The sequence below is a fragment of the Cydia fagiglandana genome, chromosome 9, assembly GCF_963556715.1.
Source record: "Cydia fagiglandana chromosome 9, ilCydFagi1.1, whole genome shotgun sequence".
Taxonomy (NCBI): domain Eukaryota; kingdom Metazoa; phylum Arthropoda; class Insecta; order Lepidoptera; family Tortricidae; genus Cydia; species Cydia fagiglandana.
In genome coordinates this window covers 17,138,890-17,153,987 of record NC_085940.1, presented here as the reverse complement: position 1 = coordinate 17,153,987, position 15,098 = coordinate 17,138,890, and the positions used below count along the sequence as shown (strand labels likewise).

At 44.0% G+C, this 15,098-nt stretch overlaps 1 protein-coding gene across 1 annotated transcript in view; it reads right to left on the bottom strand.

The window, feature by feature from the left end:
* Positions 1-15,098, bottom strand: part of LOC134667505 (unconventional myosin-XV) — a 129,265-nt gene that overhangs the window by 74,674 nt on the left and 39,493 nt on the right. Inside the window, exons 3-7 of the mRNA XM_063524932.1 lie at positions 3,709-3,959; positions 2,488-3,593; positions 2,254-2,417; positions 910-1,139; positions 82-300 (exon numbers count right to left, since the gene is read on the bottom strand). Coding sequence (XP_063381002.1) covers positions 82-300; positions 910-1,139; positions 2,254-2,417; positions 2,488-3,593; positions 3,709-3,959 — 1,970 coding nt within the window. The remainder of the gene's footprint in view (positions 1-81; positions 301-909; positions 1,140-2,253; positions 2,418-2,487; positions 3,594-3,708; positions 3,960-15,098) is intronic.

The following is a 15,098-nucleotide window of genomic DNA, read 5'->3' as shown; positions in this document are numbered from 1 at the left end:
GCCTTAATAAAGTAAGACTTTCTAACACTACTTTTGCTGTCTTGCGGCCTTAGGCCGGCCGCAAGACAGCAGTGCACTCACCGATATCTATCAACGAAGTTCTGGAACGGTATCCTAATCGGGTACCCGGTCTGCCGGATCTTGATGGTGTCCAGCATGCCGGTGTACCGCAGCTGGGCCAGCACGCAGGGCATGTCGAACTTCATGGGCGACTTGTCGGTGTTGGGCTTGATGCAGCGCACGAACCAGGGGTTGCAGCGGGACATGGAGTCCAGCAGCTGGTGCAGGCTGTCGGAGAACCTGGAGGATGAGGTGGACGTTAAGATTAACCTTTTCGCCGCCATTGACTTGATATAAAGTCAGTACATATCGTGCCCCACTCGCCACGAATTCATATCAAGTCGTGGATTTGGTCAGGTTGGTATACATGCAATTTTTGACATGGCGTTGATGTCACTTTATTACTTCATTGACATGGCGGGGAAAAGGTTAATCGTTGCGAAGGCGGAGATTTCACCAGTGTGCGGAACTGTGTGACACAAGCATTTTTATACTGAATATGCTTGTGCTGTACAGAGCGGTGGAATCCCGCCTTTATGCACTATTTTGTGGAAGCGGTCCTTGGTGATCTAATCCAAAAAACATCTCGCATGTAACTAGCCAGTTAGCTAACTATTTTATCAATTAAAAAGTACTTGTAAAGGGCACTTAGGAGACGACACATAAATAGTTGACTTTTGGCAGTCACCATCACTAATGGATATGATAAGTGGCGTCTTAAGATTACCTAACCGGGCAGGTGCAAGGGTACAGGCTAGAAAGGGTTCCCGCAAATTATGGAAGGCGCGCTCATCTTTCACGGAAGAAGAGCAGCTAGCACTCATACAGATCTATTATATTTCTACTGACCTTGCAGCGACAGTAGGCGTCCTCGGTTTCATGGTGACGAAGCGGCCATTAGCCCCACGTGGAAGTGTTTTATTCGCATCATGCTGCGCCCGCAGCTGCGCGCTCATCTCAGCCACCAAAGGAACTTCGCTGGAGCAAAGCAGCTCCAGCACATCTCCGCGCAACGCATCTCGGTTCTTATCGAGGAACCCTTCTACGTTGTACCACACTTGGCCGGCATAATGCTTCACCTGTACGAAACAACTGACTGATTAAGATTTGATACACGGATATAATACGGATATAATTTGATCTAGTAGCTAGCTAGTAGCTAGATCTCCCTGCTAGCCCGAGTTCGCTGCAGCACCAACGGTATCCTGAGCGCGTTCGCGGACCGCTGGGATTCCTCGCTGATGCGTAGATGGACGCAGCTCCAATGTATCGCGCTCCACGTAGGTAGGTTATAAGTTTTATTTGTTAAATTTTATTTATGTTGCTTTGCGCTAACACTAAATTTAAGTTTGTACCAAACTTGTTACTAACATAATATGGGACTAGTCCTGAAATATTATTCATTCATTCAATACATTTTCTAGAATGATTACCTAATGTTTATAAACTGCTTTGGTCGATTGTTAAGAACGGATTGCTATAGAAATTGATGAGTGATGACATAAGATTTATAAACATTATTCAAACCTTCGTGAGACACAGACATATTAAAAGCTAAAGCCGAGTCATCGGGCGCGGGCGCAGTCTGCGCCGGTCCGTCAACGCAAACTCCTGATGACACTCCTCGGTACGCAGTGAAACATGTCGAGCGTTTTTCAACTTAAAACACGTGAGTGACCCGTTTTTAATATATTTAATACATTATCCAAAATCCAAAATTACACAACGTAATGAGTTGATGACATTCGCCGTTTAATCTCAAAGTAGATCACAAAAATCATCTAAACTACTTAATTACAAATTGGTATATTTGAAATGCGTATCATAATTCTAATTTCTAATTTACTCTCATTTCTATATTTAAATGAATCTCAACTTTATGTTACTGAGGTGTTTAGTGAGAAATCGTATAGAGTCTGTGCGGAAAGAGAAGAGTCGTGAAATGTAGGGGAGCCCATACATTCTACGACTCTTCTCTTTCCGCACAGACCCTACGAGTAACTATTGTGCCATTAACGAAATGAAACTGAGCTATAACCGCGAAAATCGAAGTTCGCAAATTGCGGGGATTTTTCTCTTTTACTCTAATGAAGGTGTAATTAGAGTGACAGAGAAAAATCCCCGCAATTTGCGAATTTCGGTTTTTGCGGTAGCCGCTCTGGTTAGAGGAATAGTTGGTTATAGCCGACTTACACCAAATTCACTCGCTCCCAGTCTGGGCCTCGAATACAGTTCGTTGAGAGCGTGATTGTAATGGCACTTCTCCAGGAAGGACGCGTCGGACGCGCGCGGGAAATTGCTCTCGTCGTCCAGCAGGTGCAGGATACCCACTGGCTTTTTGCTCAGGAGCTGGATCACTGCAAACCCAATCAAAATAAGAACATATCCGTATAGAATTAAAGCACAAATCAGAGAAACAACACCTACCCGGAGAGTTATCATTCCACGCGAGATTTGACCACTCCAACCTCTCTTTCTGATACTCTTGTTGCTCCAATTTGAAAATGTGTTTGTTGAAATAGTGCTGCAGCGTTTCGTTCGCAAAGTTAATGCATAATTGCTCGAATGAGTTCTCTTCCAGGTCTTCGAAGCCGAAGATATCGAGGAGAGATATTCTGTGCGCGTCGTGTAGACCCGCCCGGTGTACGATCGAGTTGATTCGAAGGACCAACCAGTTGAATAATGATGAGTATAGTGCTTTAGCGAATGCGTCTCTTGCGTCTAAAGCTTGATCGATCGGTAAAGGCGACCTCATGCGCTCGGCGCGGGCCGCTGTCACTCGGGTGGTCAGAGCTCTGGCCATTGCTTCCGCGGGGACCTTCAGAAGATGTGCCGCCCAACGCACTTCAGCCCCACCACCTAACTGCACCCCCTCTTGGCCGTGTCGAAGCTGTCTTCTATGAAAATAAACGTTTCCTAAGTGAAGAACAGCTGCTAATACTCTGATAATGTCTTCTCGCTCGGCGTCTCCAATGCCGAGCACTTGCATGGCACCACAAAGAGCGGACCAGTCGGCACCCGCGCCCGCTCCGCCTGAATCGCCTCCTTGATTCAAATAAAAATAATGCTCGGCAGCTAGGAGACCCCTAGCCTTCCTTTGCTCTTCGTCTAAACCAGCGAGTAGCTCGTAAAATACATGATAATTTCTTTCTCCTGGGGACTGCGTGACTATTCTCGACTTCTCAAGTAGATAATGTGCTACTCGCGCGCCGGCCAGCGCGCCATCTTTGAAATACAGTTCTAGAAGTTTCCCGAATCGACTAGAATTGTGATTTTTTGGTGTTCTAGCGTTTCCGAAGGCCTCTAGCAGCGGTGCTGCCTCGAGGATCTGCTCGGAGACGGGCGCTCGGCCTGGTGGAGCAGGGGCGACTGCAGCCAAGAACTGTACTGCTAGTTTGGTGGATTCCGTCTTGCCCGCGCCGGACTCGCCGGAGATGAGAATGGCCTGCGGGTGCGGCAGAGATGCGCGCGCAGCCGCGGCTATGGCAAACAGGTGTGGGGGGAGATCGCCCAGGGCTTCCGCTGCGTGGTACCTGGAACCAACGATCAATTATACAACACAGTTATGAATCATGGAATAAATACGAGCATGAGAAAGAAAAAGTGTAATTCTAAGTTCTTTGTGCGTAAATATTTTGTTAGCCTCACCTCCTCGCAGTCTGCAGTCCATACAGCGCATCCACGGGCCGGTACGGGTTGACGGCCACCAGTATGGAGCCGGCGTAGGTGTAGATGAGTCCCTGCTCGTAGCGTAGCTTGAGGTTCCAGAGCAGCGCGGCCTCGTGCAGGTCGTGGAGGCGCGTCATGTCCTCCACGCCGGTGGGGCCGAGCTCCTCGCGCGGCCATACCGGGTCGCCCTCCTCGTCACCCGTGCCCATTTGGAGGGCAAAGGTTTGGGGCTGTGAAGAGAAGGTATACGTTAGAAATAGGAAGAAAAATTTGTCGAGTTAGTTGAATAGAAGAAGCGAGACAAAGACCTCAATTTCAAGTAGTTAATGCAAATGAAAGGAACACGTTTATAAAAAATATATTTGTCAAACTGATTTTTTTCATTCAGAAGTTTATAAATGTTTTGGGTGTAAGACGGCAGCGTTAAAGTTATAGCCTGTTTTTCACAATCATGCACAACGAAGACCGCACGTATTTAATTCAAGCGTGTGCATTATTATCAAATGCTTTAAAACAATTGAACTGTTATGATATTCGTATAACAGGGAAGTCTTAACATATATTCCGTTTTGTAAAATTCGTCATAGCTTTGTAGCCGGCTCGGCAGTAGAAAATATACGCGAAAACTAGTTTTACTTAACTGTTTCGCAACTGGCATGAATTAAGACAAAACCGCACATAACGAAGCCATGGGAACTAGAATTTTAATTTTCGTATGATAGCATCTTCCCATCCCATGTTATGTAAAGAATGCCAATTCTAATCATCTAAGACGACTGTGAAAGTCATCAAAATATTAATTAATTGAACCAGATTTATTACGAAGACGCTTCACTTTCGATCATTGTGCAAGTTTAAATTAAATTAAATGCGTTACAATTTCCTACTGGCTTACTTCCAAGGAGTAAGTTGCCAAACGGCATAAAAATGCAACCAGACGTAAAATCACGCTCGCAGGCTGTAAAGCATAACTGTGACATAACATAATGAATGCTGCACAATTGTATCAGCCATCTTTCGTGACCCGGCCATTTCGCTTTCAAGCTTATTCAAATTACGCGATATTCACCGGCGGTTTGATTCGCACCTTCGGCGGGCGGTCGCGTGCTTGCGACGTAATGAATTGGACAGCTGGCTGACAGCCGGCGGAAAGTGTGTCGTGGTACAGGCTTGCAAATTGCTTAGTCGCATATTAGATTACGTTGCGTTGTCGTGGTCGAGTAGGCTTTAATAATGAGCTGGCCAGCATTGCCGCGGTACAGTTAGGTGACCTTCGTACAATCGACGGCTAAGTTAATGATACAAATAAATGCATTAAATGATTCATTGCGATCTTGTGATGCCCCAAGTGATTCTAACTAGATTCTTGAATTTAGCTGCGATGTTGATGACAGGTCTTGTCTCGGGATATCATGCACATTACGGTACTAGATTCCGCAGAAAGACGCCGTCGAGCTGGCTAATAAAATAATATAGAATGCAGTATGCAAGTGGAATCTTTCTGCTAATAATTAATTTGTACTTTATGTTGATAAAGCTTTTTTGCAGATGTAAGAAATTAGACAACCAAGCCAGGTGCAATGTGATTCTGCGTATAATTCATAAATAGAGCAAACGAGATACATATAGATATGTACCTATATTATATTTAAGTAAATAGGGCCAAGTGAAGGTTGCCCTAGACAAAATAACTATTCACACAAATTGCATTCCCACTGCAATCTGCAAGACGCACCTATTGTTTAACTAGAACAAGGCCATAAACAATGTAGTGTTAACAGTTCTGAATGTATTGTTAATAAATCTAATTACATTTCGCACTAGTACATCCAGGCACAGATCCCTCAGCTCGCGCACCGCCGTGGGCCGCCGGCGATGCCGGGTCGGCGCGCTTGGCAGCCTGGCGCTCGCCGACCTTGGCATTGTTGGCATTGTTGGCATTTTCGCGCTCGGTGCCACCGGCGCGCTATGCCGGTTCAGCTGCCGGCGTGAGATACGCGGTAGCCGGCATGTTGAGTCGCAAGAGTTGCACGAGATAGAACCGCAGGATTCGGGAGAGCTGCGCGGCGTTGGAGCGAAGCGAACACGCATCGGCTAACGTTACAGGTCACTCAAAATCGTAAAATAGGTTCACTTTTCACATTCTTTTTTATCCTACAAGTGCAAGGAAGGTACGTGAAAGATACCGTATGAAATTATGACAGGGCCGAATAGTTACTCAAAATGTTTGTAGGTTCGGTTTGCGTCATCCTATACACTGCAATCTTGAACACATTTCACGGCACATTCTTTAGTCAATCTTTGGTAAGACTTCAATGCCCCCAAACACACATAGGTCACGGCTAAACGCGCTATCTGACAAGGCGGAACACTCAACAACGTTTGCGGTCTATTGTCATCGTATTCTGCACATTTTTGAACACACACAGCACATTCTTAGTAAATGCAGTTCACAAGTGGCCGTTCGGAAGCTGGTTACAGAACTGTTAGCTCGGAGGAGTAACGGGCCCGCCGTCGGACCAGTCGGGGGTAGCTCGGCGTTAGATGGACGTTGATGGACTACCTATATGCGTTTACTACGTAAACCGGTGGCTTTAATCAGCGGAATGTTGAAATTGTAGTTTTATTAGATCGTTAACTACCGGATTGGGATTAGAGCAATGTTGTATTTAACCTATGAGGAGTAGATTTTAATTGACTCAACAACGATGCGGTAGGGAAATAACGAGTACCTACCTACTTAGTTAAGATATAAAAAAAGCTTTATTTACGATCAAATTTCCACCTAAATTACTATCACGCAACAAGATCTTAGAGTTACCTACAATCTTTGTTTATCTTGGTATAGTAAGAAGATAGATATTTTATGATAACTCTCTACTTTTTCAAAAACAATGGTTCAACTACAAAACTGCGTCGGTAGTTTAGGCAATAGTGTCGAACATGTTTAAAGCAATTCGGATTACGAAACACTTGAACCTGCTGTGGTTGAACTCAACAGCTAAATGACCCTGGCACCTCTTAACTTTTAATCAAACATTTTCATCCGATTACCATCTAAACTCACGTCGTTAATTATTAACAATGTGTCGACGCCTTTTCGAATCGTCACCAACATTAATCAATTGCGTGCCATCAAAATCTTGTGAAAAAAAGGTGATAAAGATAAATCACAGTTTTAACATGCCGTTGCCGTCGTAGATTCAGACAGCAGATTTAGAAAAATCTTTCGCACTTTCTTACAGCGTAATACGGATGCCAGAAAATATGAATAGCAATCTTAAGGCTTTTCTCTAGTAACTACATCGATTTGTGCCGTGTGGTGGCCGGCTTTAGAATAGCGCCAACCTTCACATAAGATAGGGTGTCGTACGAGGCGACTAAGTCCACAAACGAAGTAAGAAGCTATTTTGTCACAGGGGAGATGGTCCTCTTAGCATTGTTTTGCAATCCATCTAGGAGAAGGATACTCCAAAATAAAACCCGGAATGGAGTTTCCGTAAGGCGCGAGTAGGGTCCAACCTGAAATATGCGGCAGATTCCTGCAGCTGACCTGTCTCCACACGTATTGGCTCGCCTTTCCTGTGGCATAAGACAATGAAGCCGAGAGGGTAATGCAGGTGCTGGGCATCCCTGCGTTTCCTTAATTCCGTCCCAGGCGGTGTAATGTATGTTACACCATAAATCGTCTGCAATAGACGTAAAGGCCAATGATGACATCGATTCGAAACCAGATTAAAATAATTTTTAAGAAAAAAAAACCGACTTCCATGGGGGCCGATGAAAGATTATTGTAGATGGTACACTATGTAGAAAAAGAGGTAAAACCACCCACTTTTTTACTAGCATTTCGCTTCTGTATAATGGCTCCTCTACAGGATGGGCCAACGCCGGCCACTCCAAGGGACGCAGCCATGCACTATCACTTGCTCCCTCTAACGCATAAATGCGTCCCTTGGAGTGGCCGGCGTTGGCCCACCGTGAAGAGGAGCCATGAGGGTCGTAGTTCTAGCCTAACCTAACCCACTCCTCAGTTCAAACCTAATCAAACCCACTTTTCAAGTAGCATTTCGTTTCTGTAAGGCTCGCCGTTCTAACCTAACCTAATCCTTGTTCGGTTCTGTGAGGATCGCAGTTCAAACCTAACCTAACCCACTTAATGGCGCATGCCGTGCGGTGTACGGGGGTTTAAGCGGGACTAGCGGGAGGGGCTAGTAAGATTGGCATCATCGTACTTTATACCTACATTAATTTTATGGTAGGTAATCATAGTTGTTTATTTAGTTAAGGTATCATAGTGGTTTTCTGGGTCAAGGTCCGGGTCCGAGTCCGGGTCAGAGTCCGGGTCAGAGTCCGGGTCCGTGTCCGGGTCCGAGACCGGGTCCGAGTCCGGATCCGAGTCCGGGTCCGAGTCCGGTTCTGAGTCCGGGTCCGAATCCGGATCCGAGTCCAGGTCCGGGTTCGAACCGGATCCGGGTCCGAACCGGATCCGGGTATGAGTCCGAGTCCGGGTCTCAGTCCAAGTCAAAATCGAAATTCGTAATCACCAAACGTGTACCATGCGTCATTGAAGAGTTCTGTTCTGGTCATCATCAGCAGTTCCACTTCATCAAATGCGACAGTTTTGAATGTAAATGCTTGATTTTATGATGACAATACAAAAAAATCTATACGTATGCCTTTAATATTTGAGGAGTTCCCTCGATTCCTTATGGATCCCATCATCAGAACTCGAGCTTGACAAAAATGTGGCTTAAAAACTTAACTTGCTTAACGAACATAACGAAAAGGAAAAATCGCCAAACGTGAACTATGCGTCGTTGAAGAGTTCTGGTCTGATCATCATCAGCAGTTCCACTTCATCAAATGCAACAGTTTTAATGAAAATGCTTGATTTTCTGATGTAAATACAAAAATCTCTATACGCATGCCTTTAAGATTTGAGGAGTTCCCTTGATTCCTCATGGATCCCATCATCAGAACTCGAGCTTGACAAAAATGTGGCTTAAAAACTTAACTTGCTTAACAAACATAACGACGAGGACAAATCGCCAACCGTGAACTATGCGTCGTTGAAGAGTTCTGTTCTGATCATCATCAGCAGTTCCACTTCATCAAATGCAACAGTTTTTAATGAAAATGCTTGATTTTCTGATGTAAATACAAAAATCTCTATACGCATGCCTTTAAGATTTGAGGAGTTCCCTTGATTCCTCATGGATCCCATCATCAGAACTCGAGCTTGACAAAAATGTGGCTTAAAAATTTAACTTGCTTAACAAACATAACGAAGAGGACAAATCGCCAACCGTGAACTATGCGTCATTAAAGAGTTCCGTTCTGATCATCATCAGCAGTTCCACTTCATCAAATGTCACTTTTTTGGATGTATATGCTTGATTCGTTGATAAAAAGCCAAAAATCACTATGTGTATGCCTTTAAGATTTGAGGAGTTCCCTCGATTCCTCATAGATCCCATCATCAGAACTGGATTTTGACAAAAACGGGACCAATCTGTATGCATATACATTCAATCAAAAAAAGAATTTTCAAAATCGGTTCAGTAATGACGGAGTTATGGAGTAACAAACATAAAAAAAAATAAAAAAAAAATAAAAAAAAAATAAAAAAAATAAAAAAAAACATACAACCGAATTGAGAACCTCCTTCTTTGAGATTTGGAAGTCGGTTAAAAATTACGCTCGAAAGAAAAAATCATGAGCATAGGTCTAAAACGCACCATAAATTTTTTTTTAATTATTTTTGCAAAAAAATAATATTGCTTCTAAAAATGCGCAATTTTATTTTTAATCGATGTAAAAAATACAATTTAAGTTTAATTCACACGCCCCCAATATATTATTCATTTTATACAATCATAATATTACACATCATTAATACAATTATTGTAAAAAAACCCCTAAAAATAATTCAAATAATTCAAATAAAACTTAACCTACACAAAGCTTAAAATAACCCACCCTGCATCGTACCTGGCTCAAAGGTCCCCATAATGCCTGCAGCGTTCCCCCGCTGAACTGCTATGGAGACCTGTTGAACCAAGTACGACCCAGAGCGAGGATCACCACCTCTCTCCCGCAAACGCCGGCCTATTTCCCCAAAAAGTCGGCGAGCTTCGACTCCCCACGGCCCCGCTGTCTCCAGTGCTACCGGCACAAAATCGTAAGCGGATGCCAGTGCGGAGTATTTAACGTGCTTTTGCTTGGCAGCAGTCTCCGCCGCCGAACCAGCACAACGCATGGTCTGCCCTAAATGGGATGCAGCAAACGTGCTCACGCAAGTTGCATCCCACAAGAGGCAGCGTCCTCTCCGCCACGGAACCAACGTAAGGCCGTCCGGCCTCTTCCCATCCGTGCGACTGAGACCCGGCGGCTCCAACACACAGGGAACGTTTGCCGAAACCATGGCCCTCCGCACAATCTCATTTATAGAGTGGTGTCTCGGAAAACGGCCAGCGCATCGTCGGCAACTCAAGCCATGATGCCCGTTCTCCGCCACCCATGCTCCGCAGCCACAGCGGTGAGGCTCACACACCTTTGCCCCCAATCTGAGTGCCACAGCTATTCTCAGCGAGTCATTGTCTAGCATGGTACCCAGTTGAGGTGAGGGCAATGCATGGAGCCACGCCCCTGATTCTGGCTCCGCGATGGCCTTGAGACGCGCCAGATCTGCTCCCGAGGCACCAGACACCAATGAGCTGTATACATGTTTGCTCCGCACGTCGTCCCATTCCCGCTGTACGGCAGGGTTGTGAGGCCGCAAATCGGGACTGTGACCGACCATCTTGCCAGCGCTTCAGCAACGAATGGGACCGGGGAAATGCCACCATTCAAAGAAAAAATGCGAGTGACAAGACCCTCAGCTCCAAACGAAGACGCAAGAAACGCCGCTAGTCCCACATCCTCCACGCGACGAATCCCCAAACCACCGTACCGAACAGGGAGTGCCGCTTGAACCCACTGTGCTTCACTGAGCTCCACGTTCAGAACTAGCTCCAAGGTCAACTTCAGCTGTCCATCTAACTCCCTCGCGTCGTCGACAAAAAGCCACGATGGCGACGTCCGTAAAATATAAGTCATCCGCGGAGTGGCAAAACAATTTCGCAACAATGTTAAAGCGACATGGGACGACAGATTCCCCAAGTGACCCCGCACTGCTTCAAGAGCCTCTTTTTTAGTCTGCAGAGCCGCACTGACCCCATCAGGAAATATTGGCGCCCCCAGCAGAGAAAGAGAAGCTTTATTGACCTTCTTAATACCTGGTAGCAACTCTTCCAGAGATCTTGACGAGGCATCCGGTACGAGACCACAAGCGTAGAGCTCACACTTTGTTGGGTTTACTTCCAACCCAATCTCCCTCAAAGCTGGTATAAGCTTCTTTAGGTCCTCGTTTACCGCTTCAGGCGATCCACCAATGGTACCATCGTCAAGGTACCACACATTAAGAGGCGAGTTTAATGCGACAATGGCCTTTTGTATCGCCAAGCAAAAAATCAAAGGACCCAAAGGATCGCCCTGTTGAGCCCCAACTTGCGACAAGATTAAGCTGTCCTTGAGATACAAGTTGCTAGCACCCGAGTAGCATTGATACGCAAAAGGGTAGAGAGACGGCGCCAAATCTAAAACCTCCTTCAGAATAACGTCCCTGTCAACACAATTGAACGCGTTTTTTAAATCAATCTTGACAAGGACACTATTAGAGTTATCGTTACTTAAAACAAACGATCTAGTCGCATGTATAGCCGCCTCACACCCCCTCGCTGTACCAAAACCAACCTGCTGTGGCTGCAACTGCTCAGACATTCTATCTCGAACAGCACGACAGCCCAACTTCGCAGTCAGACGCCTAATTACGCTACCCACAGCAATCGGTCGTATGCCGCCATCCTTTTTTGAGAGTGCACATAACGAGGCGCCGTACAGGTAGGGCCTCACCTCCAAATTTAGCATACCCTTTAACAGGAAGTTGCACAGATCGGTAAGGGAATCCAATAAACGTCGACCATTATCACCCGCAGAAGAAGAAGTAAGCTCTTTAAGATGTTGTGGACGCAAACCGTCCAGTCCGGATGCAGAACCATTATAAAATGAGCCCAGTGCCTTAGCAACCTCATGGGACGTTACTGATAAAAAGGTGCTATTTCTATCTGGTTCCGGAGGATAACACAGCGGCCTAGATGGAGATGGATGCTCCTCTCGTAAAGAGTTCAAAGTATCCTGATCCACTGGTGCCAGCGAAGAATCAGACAGAAGCAACCGTACTGCACCCCTCACATCACCGTCGTAAACTTTAGCCTCTATAGCGCGATATTTAGAGCCCGATACGCGAGTTTCATGGTCATCACTGTCATCAGGAAAACATAAACTCGCACTTTCGATGTTTTCCTTGACTTTGGTGGTCAAAGATCGACTATCCGACTTGCTTTCTGGTACTCTCAGAGCTGAGAAAGAAAAAGTTAGGAAGGTGAACCAGTCGTAAACATCGTTTGTGTCTAAAACTTTTCGTATGACCTCACAAAGTCTACGCGCAGCTTGACTCCTTGCGCCCTTCGGAATATGCCTTAAAACACGCACGCTCGATTTCAAGGTTGGCAAAACCTCCCAGTTAACTGCCTGCATTTGCGGTGGAGCTGTTGTATTACCCGGGACCGCCTGAGATACAGTATTCACAAAATTTACATCAGGAACCGCTAGACTAGCAGTCTGGGCCACATCCTTGTGAACCTTACTTATGTGAATACTAAGACCCCGAGGTACAACATATAGCTTAGGCGACCCCGGACAATACGGGCACGTAGCCTTAGCTGGGCTACTCATATTCTAAAATAAATGTCACAATTATATTATATTTACAAGATACAATGCGCGAAAGTGTAAACAGAAAATTTTCCAAAATGTGTAAATTACAACCCGGTCACAACGGTATAAAATTTGTTCCTAGTAAAAACGAAATAAAAACGACAACATTAAATAATTAAAATAACATGTCAAAATCATAAATACAAAAAAAAAAACCTTATAAAATAATATTATGTCATAAATGCCTAAAAAAAAAATTAAAACATTATTTATATTAAAATGAATTCAATTGATTTAAATTAAATTATAAAAATTTCTATATTGTGTACATTAAAAAAACCTTACAAAATAATATTATGTCAAAAATAGCAACTTAAAAAATCTAAAACATTATTCCATTGTAACGAATTAAAATTTAATCTTTTTAATCTAACTCATTAAGTAATTTCTTGTTTTGTTAAAAATAACAATTCAATACGTCTAGCTCAGTGAGAGAAGAACCTATATAACCTTACGGCCTTAAATCGCATACAGTTTCAAAAGCCCTGAAACCCGGTTCATGGTTTGCCTAAAATATACCTACAACAAGTGTTGTTAAAGGAAACAAATGAATAAAGAGGATTTAAATACGTTTTTTGTTCCTTTGTAGCCCTAAGCGATGCAGCGAACAACGGACGGACGGACGGAAAGGCACGCAGCCCAGAATACTAAGTGGCACCACAATGAATCATTAGAGTGTTTGTACAGGCGGACTCCATACCTACATATTTTGTAAGTCGTCGTTCTAATTAGCACTTTCCTAGTGTTGCTCGTGTAACGACTCTATAGAGCGACTGGTCGTACAAGGAAGAGTGGAGGGAACCAGATCGCGCGGCAGGGCTATAACTGCGAAAATCGAAGTTCGCAAATTGCGGGCATTTTTCTCTGTCACTCTAATTACGCCTTTATTGGAGTAAAAGAGAAAGATCCCCGCAATTTGCGAATTTCGGTTTTCGCGGTAGCCCACCTATCACCTACCTACCTACCTACCTACCTACTGATCACCTATGCGCTGGACTGACCAAATAAAATCCGCAGTGGGAAAGCGCGTATCTGACTGTGTCAGGCAGTCTGCCAACGGGGAGAGATGGCGGGAGATCGTGCGAAGAGCTGTGTCCGCCTCTACTACCGATGACCTGTCAAGAGCGATACGACAGAGAAGAAGAATGGGTGGCTATGGCACCCGATATTTATGGTTTGTTTTGTTGGACAGTGCATGTGAATGGCAAACATTTATTGAAATACACATTATGTACCTATTTGCAGATCAGTTTGTTCCCCGCACGCTGTGCGATGCAAGGCTGAAAAGATGGCATGTCTCGATTTTGTTATGTACCTACATCGTCTGCAATCAACAATACTATTGTACCTGTTTTTATACGCCGATTGCGAAGCCGGTGTATTGTGGTTATTATTGGATAGCTCTTATGTCCTATCGGAGATTTAATCTATGTATTTGTATGTTTATTAACCTAGTGAGGCCCTGCGTACAAAATTTTATAGGTAGGTATTGCGCTCTGAGCTGAGCTTAGCGGAGGCTTGCAAAGGCTAAAGAAAGATTCGGATTTAAATATCGTTTTTATATGTTTGTATTTATTATTGGTCTTTGAACCAGCACTTGACAGTCCTAGCCTGCCTATTTTTTTTTGACCCCAATTATCGCCAAAAGAACGATATATATTTAATACTAAGTTAGCGATAAAAATTTTGATACTTGACCTACCTATCTTCCCTCTGTAGTCAAATAGCTGATTTAGTAACAAAGTGCCATCTACCTACAGACTGTCATATGATATTGTTCCCGCAAAAAATATATAAAAAAGGAACAACACAGTTCGTACTTTTATCTGATGTGTCAATTGGACGTAGTTTAGGGTAAAAGATCCAATCCACAAAAATCTGTTAGTAAAATTTGAACTTTCTGTCAAACGGAAAAGTCATTCATTTAAATGACAAATTTTAGAGGATGGATCTTTTACGCTAAACTACGTCCAATTGTAATTGTAACGCAAGCCGATAAAAAAGCGATTATCTAGAGATGGGGTTGTCACCAACAATGAGCTAGATGAAAACACGTCGTGATGGCATCTGTTCACTTGAATGTTGATCGATGTGATATTTATATCTTTATTTAAAGATATTTCGAAGTTTTTACTTAGTCATTTTCTATACTAGCGACCCGCCCGGCTTTACGAGTGAACCTAAACCAATTATACACCTAAACCTTCCTCAAGAATCACTCTATTGAACATCAATAGGTGATAACCGCGTGAAAGTCTGTTCAGTAGTTTTTGAGTTTATCGAACATTCAAACACACAGACAGACGCGGCGGGGGACTTTGTTTTATAAGGTGTAGTGTAGTGATTTAAATATATTATCTTTAGATAAGTTATTTACGATACAAGTGCGGAAAAGAGCAATTTTAAAAACGAGTATCGATAAATTAAAACACGACCGAAGGGAGTGTTTTAAATCGACAAGAGTTGCGAATTACCTATTCGCACGTGTA